Genomic DNA, 20,402 nt, shown 5'->3' on the forward strand with positions numbered 1-20,402 from the left:
TCAGACAATGCTAACTGGGTGCAGGGGTGTGTTCTTGGAGCCCAGTGAAGTGGAGATGAGAGAGAAATGGCAGTCATGTGCCTGTGGTGCGAAGATTGCCCCGTGGTTTTGAGAAGTCCTCTATGAAGCTGGGTTACAGCTCTTATGTAAGAGGAATCAGAAGTGATAAACCATCTGAATTTCATCCTCTACCAGTTTTCCTTGCTTAAATTTCTTGTCTACCGAATTGTGCTGCTAGCTATGGCTGTTTGGTGAATCTGGATGGGATTCCAGGTTAATCCACAGATGACATATGGATTAAACCATCCTTGTCTAATAGAATCAGCTCTAAAACTGAGTTAAGAAATCTGATTAGAGTATATTTTTCCACATACTTCTAACAGTTGCCTGGGGCAGGGTTTGGAGAAAGAGATTTGAGCCTTGGAGACTAAAATTTGTCAATCCCAGGAGAGCCAACAGATGGACTAATGGACAAGAACATCAGAACTTTAGTACTCACAGATTTAACATTTGAAATGTCTTATATACTGCATGCACTCTAAAGGTCAAGAGCATATAGTAATTTGTAATTTTGCCACAGCATTATGTGAACCCATTGGGAGGTCTGTGTCAGGCATGATGTAAGCTTGTCAAGGAGGCTTCAGAAATGATCGCAGCATTTGTGATGTATTTTGAAGGGATCATTGTCCATACTGCACCTCTCACCTTCGTGGGTTCTCAGGAAAGTTGAAGGAAATTGTGGTCAGTGGGATACCCTCCCCCTGTCCACTTAGGCTTTTTATCTATAGCAGCTGCTACCGGCCCTATTCATATATGTTCCATGTAGCAATCACTATTTAAGGATCTGTTTGTGATAACATGTACTATCATTTCTGTGTTACAAATCATTCATGATTCTGTCAAAGACATGGGCTTGGATTAGCAGCTAGACATCAAGTCTTAACCTTGAGATCATAGTCAAGATTGGAGAGTTTGAAAAGCCCTAAAATTTTATGAAGAATTCTGTGTGTGTATATGTATATCTTTATTGGGAGAGGAAGCATTACTATCATTAGTTTTGCAGAAGAGAATATAATTCCAAAAAAGTTAAAAGCACCGCTTTAGATAGAGAATGGTTCATTTCTGTTATTGTATTTGCACATATTTGCTGTTGCACGTGGAAAGAGGGTGAGGTTGAAGAAAGGATAGCAGTGTGGTTGGGATCTGACTGGCACTCAGATGCGTTGAATTATAGACCATCCAAAAGGGAACAGTGGAAGGGCCAGTCACTACTGTCTTCTCTCCACCTTTATTGCTCCTTCCTCCCCAGAATGAGCTCATTAAGGCGAGAGCTTGTGTGTGTTTATTTTTCTATTTCCAATGCTTGGCACATTGCCAGGCACAAAAGGGATCCTCAATAAGTGAGAACTTGCTCGGGGGTTTCTAGCCTGAGCTAGCATACCATTTACTATGTTTTGATTCTTAAGACTATCTCATGGATGAGTGATGAGGACTTAGCCTGGAACCTCTCCCTTGGCTTCGTACATTTGATTTTTCTTTTGATTGCGGGTTCTGAAACGGGAGTGAGAAGGAGGGACTGAGTGGAGTCCGGGTGTTAGAGCACTGTGAAAATGGATGTCACCAGATGCTAGTGAGATCAGGCATGGAAGAAGAAAGGTAAACAGATTAAAATCATGGGACAGGAGGAGATGCTGGGGACCAACTTGGAGGCTGACGGGTGAAGGCGACGGGAAGGATGCTCGGGTTCTAAAGGAGGAAACGGGGATCTCAGGCTGGAAGCAGCTCAGTGGGGTCGGCAGCATAGAGGAAAGGGGCCTGTCTTACTTCAGAGGGTTGCCTGGAAGATGTTCCCTGGGAAAAGTCCATCTTCATTTAAATCAAGGTACAAGAGGGAATACTGGAAGAAATCACTGAGCCTGTGAGTTTCAGGTCCTTCTTGAAAACAGTGGGGAAGAAGGGTCTGGGGGCATTTGGGAAGTGACGTCCCATAAAGGATAAAGAGGCACCCAAAGAGGGGAAAAATGGGAGAAGACAGTTGACCCAAGAACTTTTTTCACCTTGACCATATTTGGATCTAAAGAAATGGGATAGCTCCCTGGCTGGTTTGGCTCAGCGGTTAGAGCATCAGCCTGCAGTCCCGAGAGACCCGGGTTCGGTTCCCGCTAAGGGCATGTACCTCGGTTGCAGTTTGTCCCCGGCCCTGGTCGGTCGTGCGGGTGGCAGCCACTCGATGTGTCCCTTTCACGTCGATGTTTCTCTCTCTCTCTCTCTTCCTCTCTCTCCCTCCCACTCTACCTGAACAAAAAAATGGAAAAATGTCCTCGGGTGAGGATAAAAAAATATATATATATAAAAAAGAAATGGGATAGGTGAAAGAAGAGAAGAATATTAAATAAAAGTTTGAAAATGACTTGACCGCAGCAGGGAGGCCTTGCTGTCAGCCTGCCCCAGTGGACGGTCCCTCCCCTGGCCCCTGATCTCCAGTCTGAAGGTTCACGATCTGGAGGCTTCCGCTTGGAGGGTCCCTCGCCCAGCGGGCAAGAGCCTGACACACTCCAGCTTCCAGCGACTGTGGAACTCAGGTGGTTTTAAATATTGGTTTAGATACAGTTTATAAATAATGAAAGTCATTTAAAATTACATTATTATAAATAAAATATAAAAGCATATATGAAGAAACATAACCAGCCAGGTACAAATAGGTACAGTCTCTTTTACTTCAATTATTTCAGTCCATAAATAAAGATTAGCTTTCAATTCCACTTTAAATTCTCTTGCCGGAGATGCCCCTGGCAATGGTTCCTGTGAGCTGGCAGCTTTGAATGCAAAGACAGCGTCCTATGCAGTTTTGAATTCCCCCCAGAGCCCCACCTAATAATCTGCAAATGGTAGAGGATTCGAAAATGTTGGGATATATTTTCCTCTGTTGAAAGTTACCTAAGAGCTTCTAAGGGGAAGCATTTCTAGGGAAAGGATTTCTTTATGTATTAAATACCTCTGAAGTGGAATATTTATCATCTGCCAGGCCTGTGCTGGGTGATAGGTATACAAAAATGGAGAAGACATATTCTCCATCTTCAGGACATCAAACCGAGCAAGGGAGACAGACCTAGAAAGGAATCACTGCCTACCCGGAGCTGAGTGCCGTTGCAGAGCTTATGCCTGGCGCTGGGTGGTCCTGGGGGGCCACGCTGAGTCTGTGCAGAGTACTCAAGGAGAAAGTGCCCACACTGTGGAAGGACGGATGGACGGGGCGAACAAGCACAGGTATTCTGGAGAGCTGGTGTGCCCGAGTATTTGTTGGGCATCTACTCTATGCCAAGCATTAGTCTAGGTTTTCGGGATATATCAGCGAATAAAACCCTACTCTCATGGAGCTTATATTTTAGCTAGTGATAGCTTAACCAAAAAGATATTTTTTTAAAAATGTCTTTATTGTTGAAATTATTACAGATGTCCCTCCTTTTCTCCCCGTTTACCCCTACCTCCCCCTTCCGCTCCACTCCCTTCGCTGTGTCCCCCGGTTATGCATATAAATTCTTTGCTTTCTCTCTTCTTAGTGGGGCAGTGCCTTCCCAGACCCCCGAAGCACTGGAACTTGAAGTAAAAGGCATTGGCATTAGAAATGCACAGTGGTTTCCTAGAGTGATTAGAATATGTTCTGGTCTACCTATAGCTTCTTTTGCAGAATCTCTTCCAACGTTGTTGTGTCTCCATATTTGGGGCGGGGAACAAACAGGCAAACACATCTTTGGCGGGCTGTTCCCCATGACTTCGCAGTTCAGACTTCTGCACCTTGTTTAAAGTTGTTTCCACCTGCTATTAAAACGCAGCCAGGTCTGGATCACCGACTTCTTCTCTCCATACTGCATTTCCAGGCCCTGCTCTTCCGTCTCGTGTATGTCACCGATAGGATTGCTTCAAGGGCATCTTGGATTGTCTGAAAAAAATTCTTCCCCAAATTGTTTGTTTTCAGTAGACCTTATAACGTAAGGCAGCGAGATCGTTTTCGAAACCAGAGGCTTCCAATAAAGGTGTCACAAAGTGAAATGAAAGGAAGACGAAGTGAATGGCGAAATGATTGTGTGGGAAGATATATGAAGGTCATAGGAGAGCAACAAGGGCACATGCCGAATAAGGGGAGTTGGGGCTGGATGAGAGGAGAGTAAAATGTCTCTCTGCAGAAGCAGGGAGAAAGACTTTTTTAAAAAGCCCTTGAACATGCCTTATCCATGAATGAAGATGGGTGGTAAACTTGGTTCTCCTTCTGATAATGATAAAGGATTTTTCAACATAGAATTTTGGCTTCCGGATTTTGAGAATTTTTTTGGAAACATACAAATAAACTAAGCATACACATAAACCTCTGTGCTTGTTTGTCCTTCCTGAAACAGCTGTGGACTTGATCTGTGGACTCAAAGTTTTCTGCAGTCCATTTTCCTAGCGAAGGTTTTCGTAGGGAGACCAGCAGAGGGTCTGTGCTGGTCCAGCGTGAGGGGAACGCAGGAGCCAGTGAAAGTACCCCCTTAACAGTGAGGGGTACATGTTTGCTCTGTCCTGTCCAAACCGGGGGTCTGTATAGCTTTACTTAAAAGCTTATGGTGCATTTCCTAGAGTCAGCCCTGACTGAAATATATTTCAGCCAGCAGAATGAAAGTGATTCCGCTAGAAATGTTTTGTACTTGCAGAATTATCCACACTTCCTGGTCTTTATATATTTACCAGAGTTAAGCAATGGCTTGTAGTTGCACATGAGGCCCTCATGCCATCGAACCCCCATTCTGACAGACCTGTGCTCTAAATATTTGAGAAGATGATGTAGTTTAATTAGAGATTAGATGGGAGAGAAGCAGATGTTTACAACACCTCTGCTCGTGTGTTTGATGATGGGCGTGTGGTGTGTAGCAGGCTGTGTGGGAGAGGGCTGTGTTGTCCGGCCTCCACCCTTCCAGAAATAATCAGCATTATTTGAATGCACCTAAGTGTTGGGCCCACATGGCTTTGTAGCATTTAATAAAAGAGAAAACCAGGGGAAATGAACTGTAACTGGGTGGGGGAAATAACCCAGTAAAATCAGAGTGGTCATTGGTGACATGTTTGTGTCAGTTTCGTATTTGAAAAAAGGCTTTTGTTTTCCACTCTTATTTTGAGCGTTTTTAAAATGTGTTTCTGGAGTGTAAGAAACAGTGCGCATTAATGTAGGGGTTGCAGAGTGTCCTTGTTGAGCTTCTGAACCTCCACAGTTCTGAGGACCCGAAAGCAGCTTTCATGGCAGGTGTCTGCGTGGGCAGCAGCGCCCCGTGGTCTCGTGTTGTCACGAGAGGGGCCGGGCTTGACGTCAGCCGTGCCTATCTTTTTCTTAATTTAAAATGTTTTAAAAATTAAATGTTTTCAGTGACAGTTTACGTTCAGTATTGTTTTGTACTGTTTCAGGTGTGCAGCGTAGTGGTTAGACAACCATATGCTTTACAAAGTGTTCCCCTGGTATTTCCGGTGCCCACCTGGCACTGTGCAGTTACATCGTCGTGGGGATGTCAAGTCCAGCGTAGGAAATACAGTGGTTTCCATATTTGCTACCTGGATGAGACCGGTCAATGTGTCTAGTTCACTCACATCTCAAGAACAAAACCGAATTTGCCTTCTTCCCCCTTTTTTAAACTCACAGCTATGTTTTGATTGCCTGGTATTAGGTTGGGTCAAGGCCACTTTATAAATTTCTACCAAAAAACAAACAAACCAAATACAAGCAAACAAAAAAACTCAACAGGGTACAATGTGTAAAGGATATGCGTGTGTTTTTTTTCCTTTATTTTCAAAATTTGCCTTCTCAAATACAAATCAAAATACTGGAAAGTCTTAACAACAAACTCTAAATGTGCTACTTATTAACAGTAATAAGTCATTGAGATATCCAAGATTATGGATATAATCCATAGAAAATATGAAGAAAGACAATGAGGAATGGAGGGACTTGCCATGGATTTATTCCTCAAAAGTTATTTAGAATCAGTATTTTGAGAAAGCATAAAATTATATGTCTCTGCAAGAGTTTTCTTCTCAAGGAAAGCTTTTTAAGAAAACATTTGTTCAAATAAATAATCAGCCTTAAATGTATCTGTTGGGGAATGTTGTTGCTTCTTTAGCAAGAGCTCACCTGCCTGACCATTTGGTGTCCCTTCACTGAGCTCTGGACATGTGATACTTGGAAAAGAAACAGAAATCTTCTTGTCCACGTTTTATAGTCAGTAAAAGTGGGACCAGGAAAGTAAGCCTGTGTCACCAGGCACAGCAAAGAGAAAACGGTTGGAACCTCTGTTGCCTTAGACCAGAGCTCAATTTTACTACTGTACCTTGGTCTTTCTCCTTTCAAATTTATTTTTATTTAATCTATTTAACTATCAGCATCTCTTGGATACAAACCAGGTGAACAGAAAGTGTGGCCAACTGTGAGTATGTTGAGAGTCAGTGGTATTTTTTAAATACATATATATTAATTTTTTATAGAGAGAGGAAGGGAGAAATAGAAACATCGATGTGAGAAAGACACATCAATCAGCTGCCTCCTGCTCGCCCCCTACTGGGGATCAAGCCCACAAGCCAGCCACGTGCCCTGACCAGGAATGAACCAGGACCTCCCAATCCATGGGATGATGCTCACCCCACTGAGCCACGCGGCCGGGCTGAAAGTCACTGGTATTTAATCTGTGCAGCAAGGCATCACAACTGCAGGAGCTCTGCGAGAGTCACCGGGAAGGCTGGTGACGTTTAGTGCATTTTTCAAAGCCCAGAATTGTTTAGGCTCAGTGCAGTTTTACTCCACGTGTGTTCAGGTAACACCCCGTGTGAGTGTGTGAATGTGTGCTCACACACCTCACAAACCAAGGCTTTGAACCCTTTAATGTTAATAGTTTTACCTGCTTCCAAGATTAGCAAGGGACTAGTCAGATTATTTATAATCTAATTAATTGTGTTCCCAACAAATAACATTTTACTTTTAAAATGCTATTATTAGAGCTTAATTTCGAGAATAATGAACAATTGATAGTTTTTCATGTAAGTCATTTCTTTTAATGTTTCATGATAGGATACCATTTCCTCACCCCATTTGTCTAACATCAGTAGCTGGGAGAAATTACCAGGTAGATACACTTACCAAGCTTAGGTGCAAACCTAAATCTTAGGAAACATGATCCCTGAGTAATCTTGGTTCTTTCTTTGACCCTTAGTTTCACCTGGGACAAGATAGCAATCTTTTTGTCCTTGAATATGTACATGTACAAAATTGGAATAAGCATGCCAAAGAATTATTTAGGATTGTTATGCATATGCATGTAGCTACCTGTGGAATGTTTTGAAATCTTTGAAAGGAAGGTAAAGTGTATCCAATACATTGTTAAAGTTTTTGCTAATGTTATTGCAAGTTAAAAGGATCCATAACATGAATAAGGTCAACACTCATGAACTCAAGGACTATTTACGTTGGTATACAGAAAGCACTGCATTGAGAATCAGGAAGCCTGGATTCTGGCTTTGACACTCTCACAGTAAGTGAAGGGAGCAGGCAGGTCTCCCGCTGGGTCTCAGTTTCCTCAGCTACAAAATATGTCATTAGCATGTCTTTCCAGGGTTGTTTACATTGTTCAGGATTTGTGAGGATCTGCACTAGTTACTATAAGGCAGCATTTTCAAAGTGGTGTTCCTTGACTAGCAGCATCAGAAACTTGTTAGAAATACAACCTCACAGACCTCATCCTACACCTACTGCATTAGAACATCAGGTGGGCCCCCAGAGTCCGTATTTTCCACAAGGTCCAGTTGATTCTGATTCATGCTGAAGTTTGAAGACCTCTGTTAAAAGTAAAAGAAATAAAATACTGTTCTTATTCTTAAGAAACTTGTAATTTAGCACTTTTCAAATCTCTAGTTGTCTTGCCAATTTCTAGACTATAAATATACACTCTAATATGCATTATATATAATCACATTATATTATGTTATATTAAATTATTATGTTATATAATTTACATTCTACTATATTATTATATATAATTACTTATTGCACTATATATAAAATGAATTATGGGCATGTTAAATTGCTAGGACTGAAACATTTTGGGGTAGTATCTATGAAGCCACCTGAGAGATTTTTTTCCATGAAGAATATATATTAGATCATGCTTGAATAACAGTGCTTGACTTCTAAAATGCATGTTCATTTCATATGTGTGCTTATTAAACACAACTTGTTTTTACTTAGCACAGATATTCTTATTATAAAAAGTAAAACAAATATTCTAAAATTATGCCTTGAATTTTAATCTTAAAACTTACATTATATTTATGTATGAGCACCAGACACATAAGTATGGCATTCAGATCTTCTCTGTATAATTTTCTATTACTTTCATCCCAAAATTCATGTGCAATTTTAAGTAAAATAAAACACTTTCAGTTGACTTTTCAGAATGCAAATCTTGTTTTCAAATGCACCTGAACTTTTGAAACATAACTCAATAGCAGTTAAAATTTTGTGGGCACATAATTTCAAATATGGGTAAAATGCACTGAGTGGGATAAAATCAAGGCTGTATATTTTCACCTAGTATAAGTCAAAGGGACATCTATTTTAGTTCTCACCTGAGAGATGAAAAACTGAGCTGCAAAACTGTTTATAATACTGTTTTATGGCTGTGGTCAACTAGAGAAAAGCAATGAGAATCTGGGTAGTGTTTTCTTCCAAAGAGTTTTATCTAAAGTGCTAAGTGTATTTGGAGATGTATCACTTCCTGATGCTACACAATGAACACACTTTCCTGTATGAAATCAGTGACTTACACCAACTGTGCGATGTGAAAGGATTGTCTAGAGCCAGCAGCGTGGAGAGGGGCGGGCGCCGGTGCCTGGCCCTCCATGCTGCCGGGAGCACTGGCAGTTGTTAGCACTATGCTGACTAAATGTAAACACCTTTACTTCCCAGCTGCTGCTAATTGGTTTGGGAATATTTATGTAAGTGTTGATTTTAAAGCTAAAAATAGTGCAGGGATGTTTGAATCCAACTCATTCTGGCTGTCAGAAATGCTCCCATGATCCTGAAAGTGTTGCTAAAAATGTTCACTTTTTAAAAATTGTAGTAATTAAACTTGTCTCTTGTGAGAGCCATATATAATATGTTCCCTTTTTTGATAAAAAAAAAAAAAAAAGAAAAAAAAGGTAAAGGACAAGGTTCTTAAAGGTCTCTGCCTGGTTGGTAAGACACGACCTTCTGCTGAACTTGATCAGAGAGCAAAGGCTTGTAATGTGACCAAAGACAAAATACATTTTGTAATAACTATGCTCTTATATGCTGTGCGGATGATCATATCACTCCATTTTACATTAACATTAAAAGTAAAAATTGTATGCCTAGCTGGTGTGGCTCAGTGGACTAAGCATCATCCCATGGACTGGGAGGTCCTGGTTCACTCCTGGTCAGGGCACATGCCTGGGCTGTGGGCTTGATCCCCAGTAGGGGGCGTGCAGGAGGCAGCCAATTGATGTATCTCTCTCACATTGATGTTTCTATCTCCGTTCTCTCTCTAAAAAATCAATTTAAATATATATATATAAATATATATAAATTGTAATAATTTTATTAATAAAATTAAGTATGGAGCTTTCCAAACCACTGTGTTTCGGAGGCGAGTTTGAGGATTTGAAATTACATGAATAACACTCCTCGAGCCTGAAGTTGAGGAGCAGAGTGGCCATTCAGCACCAGCTGTTTATACCCCAGTTCTTCATAATCAGATATTTTCCCCCTTTACTTCCAAATTTAAAAATCACGGTTTTACAAATTTTTCTCAAACTTATTTAAATAAGCTATGAGGAAAAAAAATTTTTAGGTATTTGTTGTTTTGTGACTATTTTACTATGTAATTAATGTATTGAGGGGAAATCTTAAGTGCTCTTAAATTGTTTGTAAATTATTATGTAATATTTGGAAAATATTTTATGCATACTATTAAGCAATACACGGCCTGGGCCTATAACTCTTGAAGCACTGTATTGCTGCAGTTGTGGAAGCAAATTTGGAATTGGCTTTGTGTCCTCCTAGAATGCCCAAAGCATCTGTCTGCCTGCCTCAACTCGAGAGAATATCAAAGGGTTCTGTTACTGCAGTATATAGAAATGATTTTGGCAAACACTGCCCATTAGTTGAGATGATAACCTATAGTTATTGCCCTTTTTTTTTTTTTTACCTGTGGCAAAGCATCAGGTTTTGTTTATTTGTTTGCATGTTTATTTTTCATCTTCACCAGAAGGTATTTTTAGATAGAGTGTAAAGGAGAGAGGGAGAAAGAAAGACAGAGAAATATTGATGTGAGAGAGACACATCAATCTGTTGCCTCCCTCATGACCCCAAGAGGGAGCTGGTGATCAAACCTGTAACCCAGGTACATGCCCTTGACCAGGAACCGAACCTGAGACCCTTCAGTCCACGAACCGACGCTCTAACTACTGAGCCAAATTAGCCAGGGCAGCAAAGAGTTTTTGATGCTACTTTTAAAATAGCTTAACTTTTGCCCGGCTGGTATGGCTCAGTGGTTGAGCATCGACCCATGCACCAAGAGGTCGCCGGTTTGATTCCCAGTCAGACACATGCCCAGGTTGGGCCTGATCCCTGGTGGGGGGCATGCAGGAGGCAGCCAGTCAGTGTTCTCTCTCATCAATGTTTTTATCTCTCTCCTTCTCCCTTCCTCTCTCTCTAAAATCAGTTGTTTTAAAAAATAGCTTAACTCTTGCCCTGGCTGGGCAGCTCAGTTGGTTGAGCGTCATCCCATTCTCCAGAAGTTTGCAGGTTAGAGTCCTGGTCAGGGCACATAGCTAGTTGTGGGTTAATCCCTGCTCGGGACGCATACAGGAGGCATCCAATCCATGTCTCTCTCTCTCAAAATAATCAGTGAAAGCATATCCTTGGGCGAGGATTACATTTTTAAAAATTTTAAGTAAATAAAAAAAAATAGCTCAGCTGTTGCCTTAGACGTATTAGTCTGTGTGTGTGTTCTTTTTTAGGTCTGTGGTTATTGACATGATTGCTCTAAAACTGTAGTCAGTTCAGAATTACCCTTGAGCAGATTATTATGTTGCAATTGGCCCAATATCGCTTTCAAATTCTAATTGACATTTCCATATAATTGGAGCATTAAGTATGTTGTTGACATAAATAGAATCTTTACTTACCATCTAACTAAAACTAGAAGATAAGTCTTTTTAACCTTACAGAATCTTGATTTGAACCAGAAACTATGGTCTTTTCTTATGTTGGTAAGGGCTCAACATGAAGTTCTATGTGGAGTAGGGAACAAAGGCAAAATGGGGTAAAACTTTATAGCAAAGATCCCAACTTTGTTCTTTGTCATCCTGGGGATACATATCTATGCTAATTTCAACCAAAAATAATATTTATTTCAACCAACTGCCACTATTAACTGTTCATGGATTAGACGACTTTAGTTGTTAAGATGGTAAAACTCTCTAAATTAGTCTACAAATTCATTGCTATCCTTATCAAAAACCCAGCTGGCTTTTTTGCAGAAATTGATGTCCTGATTCTAAAATACATTTGAAAATGCAAGGGACCCAGAATAGCCAAAACAAACTTGAAAAAGAATAAATTTGGAGGACCCAGACTTCCTGGTTTCAAAACTTGGTACACAGCTATGATCATCAAGATTGTGTAGTACTGGCATGAGGCACACATGTAGGTCAGTGAGATGGAACTGAGAGTCCAGAAATAAACCCGTGCATTTTGGCCAATTGAGTTTTGATAAGGCTGTCAGGACAATTCAATTGGGGAAAAATAGTCTTTTCAACATATGGGGCTGGCTCAACTAGATATTTATATGCCAATTATGAAGTTGGACCCCTACCTTATACCATATATAACAGTTAACTCAAAATAGGAATTAACCTAAAAATAACAAAGACTATAACACTCTTAGAAGAAAATAATAGGGGTAAATCTTTGTAACCTTGTATTAGGCAATGTTTCTTAGATACAACACCAAAAACACAAGCAACAAAAGAAAAAATAGGTAAGTTGAATGTCATAAAATTTAAAACTATTGTGCTTCAAAGGGTACATCAAGAAAGTGAAAAGACAGCCCACAGAATAGGAGAAATATTTGCAAATTAGATATAGGATAAGGAATTTGCATAAGATTATTTAAAGAACTCCTACAACTTATTAATAAAAATTTATGTAACTAGACATTTCTCTAAAGAAGATATACAAATGGCCCTTGCCAGTTTGGCTCAGCAGTTAGAGTGTTGGCCCACAGACCAATAAGTCACGGGTTCGATTCCGATCAAGGGCACATAGCTCAGTTGAGATTTGTCCCCGGCTCTGGTTGGGGTCCTGCGAAAGGCAGCCACTCGGTGGTATGTCCCTTTCAGGTCCGATGTTTCTCTCTCCCCTTCCCCACTCTATTTGAACAACAACAACAACAACAAAATGGAAAAATGACCTTGGGTGAGGATAAGAAGAAAAACAAAAGATTTACAACCATTCAATTATCACACGAAAGGATGCTCAGTGTCACTAGACATTAGAAAAATGCAAATCAGAAATCACTTCACACCCAAAAGGACGGCTAACATTTTTTTTTAAAGGATAGTGTTGGCAAGGAGACAGAGCAATTGGAATCTTCATACATTGCTCTGGGGCTATGGAAATAGTATAGTAGTTTCTCAGAATATTAAGCATAGAGTACCCAACAGTTCCATTCCTAGGTTTATTCCCAAGTGAATTGAAAACATGTGTCTACACAAGGACTCATTTTCCCTAACATTATTTCATAATTGACTACTATTTCAAATGTCCATAGCAACATTTTTCATGATCAGCAAAAGGGCAAGCAAAGGCCCATCACGTTGAATGGGTGAACAAAATGTGTGTCTACACAGTGAAATATCATTTGGCCATAAAATGGAAGGAATTGCTGATACATGTGCAACATGGACGAGTCTTGAGAAAATAATACTACATGACAGAAGCCACATATCTTATGATTATGTTTATGAGAAATGTTCATAATAGGCAAATCCTTAGAGACAAAAGCAGATTGATTGCCTGGGGCTGGGGGGTGATGAGGAATGAGGGCTAATAGGTATGACGATCCTTCTAGGGGCTTTGAAATTGTTCTGAAATTTGTGGTGATGGCTGCAAAACTCTGAAGAAGCTAAAAATGACTGAACTAACTGTACATTTTAAAAAGAAGAATTTAATGTTATGTGGATTATATCTTAACAAGGCTTTTATAAGGGGGAAAAAAAAAGTAGGTCGTAAGGCCCAGGCAAGCCCTTGGAGGATCAGAGCCGAGGCCCCGAGGACACCTTGACTCCTCCCGTGTGGTCCCACCCAGAGCAGCCCAGACAGCTGCTTCTGTACCTCTGACCCTCAGGAAATGAGAGACAATGTCTGTTTTTTTAATCCATTAAATTTTGGAATAATTTATTGGCAGCATTTGAAAACACACACAGTAGCACTCAGCTCATCTACCATGAACATTTCTAAAGGAAGACTGTGTGTTATGTGCTTAATATGTAGAGGGCAGGACGAATCCTCACCCTTCATGGAGCTCCCTTTGGGGTGAAAGAGGCAGACACGTTAATGATTTTGGCATAGATGTAGTCATCAGATGTTCTGATATGTGTGATAACCACAAATGCAAATAGTGTGTTAAATTGTCTTCCTAATGTTTTTGTAACTGCCCAACCCTGTATCTTTTCTATGTAACATATACCTAGCTCTTCATAAGAATATGAATATTCCAAAGTTTTCAAAGACATTCATCTTTTAAGATTTGGTGACTTAAACTAAAAAGTGTTCTTTATTTCTTTATTTTTTTTTTAATCCTCACCCGAGGACATTTTTGCATTTATCTTCAGATAGCGCAGTAGGGAGAGAGGGGTGAAGACAGAGAGAAACGTCAATGTGAGAGAGACACATCAACTGGTTGCCACCCACACAGGGCCGGGACAAACTGCAACCGAGGTACATGCCCTTAGAGGGAACCGAACCCGGATCTCTCTGAACTGCAGGCCAACGCTCTAACTGCTGAGCCAAACCAGCTATGGTTAAAAAGTGTTCTTTAATCTTAATAGGGTTTTCTTTCCTTTCCTTATCTCTGTGGGGAAGAGAAAACAATTATATGAAAAAAAATCTATGTAGACCAAGTCCTTCACAAAATTACCAGTCCCTATATGAAATGTTGCTACTCAGTCTAAAAGCTAAATACATTTGTTTTGGGTTTTGTTTTGTTTTGTTTTGTTTTCACTCATTTCACTATGACAAACTGCTTAAGTTGTGGCTCTGTGTCTTGTTTTCTTCAAAATATTAACCTCCTTTTGTTGTGGCCAACACTCAACTCACCTGTTGACTTTTGTTGTTGAAAGGGTGTGCTCAAATCTAGCAGTGCTTGTCTGCAGGGGCGAGGTTGGTAATGGGTCATTCTCCACGTGGTTTGTTGTTTCATTGAAACCCAAGTCCATGGCTAAAGCTATCTACCTGTGACCCTGCTTCTGAAGAGTAGTGCATCTGCAGAATCCCTTATTCAAGTACCGTTCCAAAGCCCAACAGCGAACTGGTGTCTTCCATTAGTAAGAGTCTATCAGGTGTGCTTTCTGGAATCTGCTCTCTCCTCTCTGTGACATCCAGCTCAGCCTTGCCACTGTCCTGGAGCAAAGGGCCTCTCGTCAGTGGGAGAGTCTTACCACTCCGCGGTGGGAAAGTGTTTACCGTTTTAGGAATTAAATGGTTCGTTTGGTTTCTCTGTGATGAAGATCACTCTCACAGTCCAAGTCGCATAACCAACGCAGAGCTCCGGATTTCTTTGTCTGCAATATTCCTATTTCACTTCTGACAGAAGTGACCTTGCCAGGCAGCATTTTCTTCCCATGGATTTTGCTTTCTTTAGGTTTTAGTGTCACTGGGGGAGGGGGTGCAAGCAAGTACAGTACATTAAAGCTAATACATCACCACCTGCCAATGGCACTTCCCCTTGGTACCCCTTTGCCTTGCTGATTGAAAACATTCAGTCCCAAAAGCTTATGGTTGAGTAGCAGGAAGCTAAATGATGTATTCCAAAGCTCTTAACATATTGCCTTGTGTAAATGGCCCATTTGAGTATTTCAGAAACCAAACGGGAGAGAAAAGAACATTGAAAGCACTGAAAAGTTTAACACCTGTTTCCAGTCTTCAGAGAAACTGGAGCATACTGTATATAACCATTCACTCGTGCATGACGAGGCATTTTATTCAAATTTCCAATTTTATATGCATAGCATCCACATGCTTATGGGGTTGTTTCTCTACAGGATTCCACACAAAACTTGGAAGATGGAGAAGTCATGAATGGTGTACAGACAGAACTACTGACATCGCCAAGAACGAAGGACGCACTGAGGTATTCTTTTCAAGTGAATGGAGTATTTTCTTTCCATTCAGTGTCTGTTCCTTCAACAGTTTATAGTTGTTTTTGTTTTATAGAAAGATCAAGATAATTAGAATAGTGGAGTGAAACCTGTCCCAATTCTAAAGTTAATTATTTAATTACTCTTTTCTCTCGTATTCTCTATGTGACACGAGAGTTTTCTGACATAGGTACAAATGAGTCTCAATCCTCCAATTCTTCTGCAGCCTGGATTCCTTAATAGATTTTCTCTTCTCTTTGAACAACAGTAGAAAGTACACCTTCCAGCCCTGGCCAGTTTGGCTCAGCAGTTAGAGCATCGGCCTGCAGTCCAGAGAGACCCGAGTTCGGTTCCCGCTGAGGGCACGTACCTCGGTTGCCCCGGCCCTGGTTGGTCATGGGGGTGGCAGCCACTCGATGTGTCCCTTTCACGTTGATGTTTCTGGTTTCTCTCTCTCTCCCTCCCACTCTATCTGAACAAAAAATGGAAGAAAAAATCCTCAGGTGAGGATAAAAAAAAAAAAAAAAGAAAGTACACCTTCCAGGGTTTATTTTGGCTGCGTGTTTTACTTCGACATTAGCTCTTTGAATATTGTTTTGCATTGTGTTTTAACAATTTTGCAATATTTTATTCGACATATATAAAATGAATGCTACCTATAAATGAAGATTTTTCTTTTTTTTTTTTTTATTCCTCACCCGAGGATATTTTTCTATTTATCTTCAGATAGAGTGCGAGAGAGGGAGACAGAGAGAAACATCGACATGAGATACACCGATTGGTTGCTTCCTACATAACCCTGACCAGGGCCAGGGACAAACCGCAACCAAGGTACGTGCCCTAGGACCGGAATCGAACCTGCAACTCATTGGTCTGCGGGCCGATGCTCGAACAGCTGAGCCGCACCGTCCAGGGCTCTCATGTTTAAATGTAAGAAACAGTACATGAAGCCCGTTGCTCCATGTTTACCAGCACTTCTTTTCTCTGCGCTCCTGTGCGGCCCGCCCTGGCCGCCGCTGGTTCGCTTCCCAGCCTCGCTGCTTACAGTGCCGGCCACTCATCGCTCTTTGCCTTCCTTGCTGATCTGTAACCAGACATAGCATCAAATCCTTCAGAGGATGGGTATGAAGATTAAATGAGTTAATAAAGGTAATGCACTTTCAACAGTGCCTGGATCAGAGTAAGCCCTGGGAGTATTTGCTACTGTTGCTACCATTATACTGTTATTATCATTATCATTGTCATCATCATGTTAGTATCATTTTTAAGTTGCTTTAAATTTTGCATAAGGAAAGGAATTCATATTTAATAGCTTGTTGGGTTCAGCGCTAGAAAGCGATGCTTCTGGAGTTGATGGTCACTCATTTAGCCAACATTCCTTTAATTCAGCCCGGTTACTAATAGGTTCCGAGCATTGTACATGGCATTAGCTGTAAAAAAAACATATGTAATCATCTTTCATTATGCTGCTTTACTGTGTAGATTTTCCTCGAGCTTGTAATTTATAGCCATACGACATAGTTACTCTTTATATAGGTTGTGTCTTTGATTAATGAGCTGCACAATAATAAAAATTTGGAACAGAAAATCTCCAGAGCCCTGTCTTTCTAGAAGCTTGATAAGATGGTTTTTGGAGATAGAAACAATGAATATAATACTCTTATTCTGTTTAACTTTAATTTCACTTTTTTTTAAATGTTAGCTTTTTGAAGTTTGCTAACATCTTGGTTAAATGTTATGTGGATAGCTGTCCTAGAGTGGACAATTGTTTGGTTTACGGCTGCATAAACAAATTAGTGAAGCTTTTGCTAGGTACAAGGAATTGAAAGAAATGGAGTTTAGGAGTTTAAAAAAATAATATTCTTTAATTAAAATATATGTATTATATTTTATCAAAACAACCTTTCCCATGAGTTTGTCATCATGTTTAATAGGCTAAGAAATTGCAAAGTTCAGAGCAATTAAGTAACCTCTAGAGACCCAATCTATATCACTCTTGTCCCAAATCTTTTGACCAGTGTTCCCTGCTCTGTGTACCTTCTCGGACGAGGAGGATCTTAACATCATGGAACACAGCTAGCAGGGCAACTTGGAGGTTCCCGTTCCAGGAGAGGACATTGGTTCTGGCCAGGATGGGATGATGACGAAACAACTGAAGAGAAATTATGAAGCCACTTACAGCTGAATTACCTGGTCAGCATTCTCCTAGGGCAAGGAGGTCTGATATCCCACAGAAGTTGGCCTGAGCATAGGACTTTGGGCTGACTTCCCTGCTGGTGGCATAGAAGTTAGATAAATTGTTTGCTGAGTTCATCTCTAAATGTCTTGAACTCATTCTTATGTTTTAATTCCCATAGTTATTGCTCAAGCCTTTGTTACTTCTTAGCTAGGCTATTATAATAACCAACTAACTCTTCTCTCCTTATTCTAATTGATCACACAATTCACTGTTGGGTAAAATATAAGCTATTATTTGAGGCAGTGCTAATTATATTCTGGGCATTATAACTTGTACTCATGTCAAATCTATAAATACTACATCACTTCTATTTTACAGATAAATAAACTGATGCATTTTCTAAATCACATAACTTATCAAACCATTCCTAGGGCCCAAACCTTTGGATATAGTTGAGTCCTGAGTTTGAATACTACCCATGTAACCATGGGCTAATGATTTAACCTTTTAAAAATATTTTTAGTATAGAAAATGGGTATCATAATCATATAGATTACTGTAAAGATTAAGTGACATACATTATAGGCAATTGCTCTTAGCATAATGCTAAATGAAAGGCTGAATAAACAGTAATTGCTATTGCAATTATCATGACCACACACACTACAGTTTATTGTAACTATTTGTCATTCTTTCAAACAGGACTATGGACCCACCAAGGTGTTCCTGACACCCAATATAGGTCTTGGAACAAAATAGCAGCATATTTGTTGACTGAATGGATAAAATACATTGCTTCATAAATCATAAACATAACTATTAACTACTTACCCATAATTAACACAAACACTTTCATTTACAGAAAAATAACACTTCGAGGGTAGTCTCCAAATAGTCTTACAACACCTATCTCTGATGAAACACCATTTAATTTATTTTGATTTTAAGAAGACAGTGAAGCAAGAGGTATCTAGTGGCTTGCTTTCTTATATATAAAATTACACTTTAGCTTCCCTTTAAATAGCAAGTGATGGGTGGCAGAGACCTTCACCTTGTCCCTAAATTCTCTCTCATTCCCAGCCTTACCTTACTGCTTGGCACTTTCCGCATGCGCCCCCTCCAGACTTCCTCTTTCCAGGCCTGACCTGCCCCCACGTTTTATCCCCTCTCTCCCTGGCCTCTATTTCCATTCATTTGGCAAATCCTTGGCGGAGTCCATCTGAGAACAGCTTGTGCCTTTCCCCGTGTTTTCATGCTGCGTTCCTGTCATCGCTGCTCAAGCCCTCTTTCCCGTCAGGTAGATGATTGCAACAATTTACTAATTCCCGTCTCCAGCACCAATCTCTCCTTGTCTTTCCGTTTTCTAATTGATCACACGTATCGCTGCCAGGTATATATATCTAAACCACAGCATTCATCACACCACTTCTTAGTTCTAAAATCTGCAGTGACTCCATTTTCTACAACATTAAGTGTGAATTTTTCAGCGTGGAATTTGACATATCGCTCTGAGATTTGATGTCAAACTAATGGTTCAGCTTAATCTCCTACCCACCACAATCAGTCAATCAATCTCTCTTTCTCTTTCCCTTCTCACCTTCTCTTTCCCTCGCTCTCTCCATCCTCCCTTCCACTTCTCCCCTCTGGCCCCAGTTTGTGCGCCCGCACCATCCTGGTGCACAGTCTCGGTGCAGACTGATTTTCTCTGTGCATGCCCTCTCTGTGCCCTCTTGCCTACCATTTTCTTTTCTTTTTTTTTTTTATCCTCACCCGAGGACATTTTTCCATTTTTGTTCAGGTAGGGGGGGGAGGGGGCAGAGGAACAGAGAGAGAGAGAGAAACATCGACGTGAAAGGGACACATCGAGTGGCTGCCACCCGCACAACCGACCAGAGCCGGGGACAAACTGCAATCGAGGTACGCGCCCCCAGCGGGAACCGAACCCGGGTCTCTCAGGACCGCAGGCCGACGCTCTAACCGCTGAGCCAAACCGGCCAGGGCTTGCCTACCATTTTCAATGAAGATCCATTTGCTGTTCTCAGTTCCATCTCAAATGCAACCTCCTCCCAGAAGATTTTCCTGATACCAGCTTCCCTTTCTGATCCTGTTCCTCTTCCTCTGACCCTCATCAGAAAGCCCTTCCACTTTGAAACATGTCACGGTGGTTTAGAACCACTACTCTGGAATGCAGTACATTCCAATTTGAGTCCTGACTGTACCTTTTATGAATGATGTGATGTTAGATAAATTATTTAATCCCTCTAAGCATCAGTGTAGTTATCTATAAAATGGAAGTGATGCAAGCTTTTATACATTTGATATGAGTGCATGTTATAATACCCAGAATGCAGTTAGCACATGGCATCCCACGTAACAGCTTACTTCCGCTGAGAATAGACCACTATTACTACTACTTCTGCTTTATTGTATTGTATTGTTTTTATTACCTATCTCAACCTGCCTCCTGGATTATGAACGCCTCAGGCCCTTGGTTTTGCCCTTGCAGAACTTCCCCGTTGGAACTTCTCAATTAATGTTTGTTGAATTCAAGTGAATTGTGTAAATCCCACCACCATCAACAAGTTCTTTGTTAGATGTTTACTCAATATATTTGCATCAACAATGCATTTCCCGTCAGGTAGACCTCATGTCACATGCAAGCACTTCTTGGCTGTTTGTGTCCTGGAGTCCATCGCCCCACCACTGGATATGACAGATCTGTGCATCAGTCCCGGAAGAACACCGACTGCCGCCTCCTCTCCGCTTATTA

General features: G+C 40.7%; 1 protein-coding gene across 1 annotated transcript in view; it reads left to right on the forward strand.

The window, feature by feature from the left end:
• Positions 1–20,402, forward strand: part of PARD3B (par-3 family cell polarity regulator beta) — a 979,738-nt gene that overhangs the window by 508,325 nt on the left and 451,011 nt on the right. Inside the window, exon 5 of the mRNA XM_036254726.1 lies at positions 15,358–15,446. Coding sequence (XP_036110619.1) covers positions 15,358–15,446 — 89 coding nt within the window. The remainder of the gene's footprint in view (positions 1–15,357; positions 15,447–20,402) is intronic.

The sequence above is a fragment of the Molossus molossus genome, unplaced genomic scaffold, assembly GCF_014108415.1.
Source record: "Molossus molossus isolate mMolMol1 unplaced genomic scaffold, mMolMol1.p scaffold_m16_p_11, whole genome shotgun sequence".
In the NCBI taxonomy this organism is placed as follows: domain Eukaryota; kingdom Metazoa; phylum Chordata; class Mammalia; order Chiroptera; family Molossidae; genus Molossus; species Molossus molossus.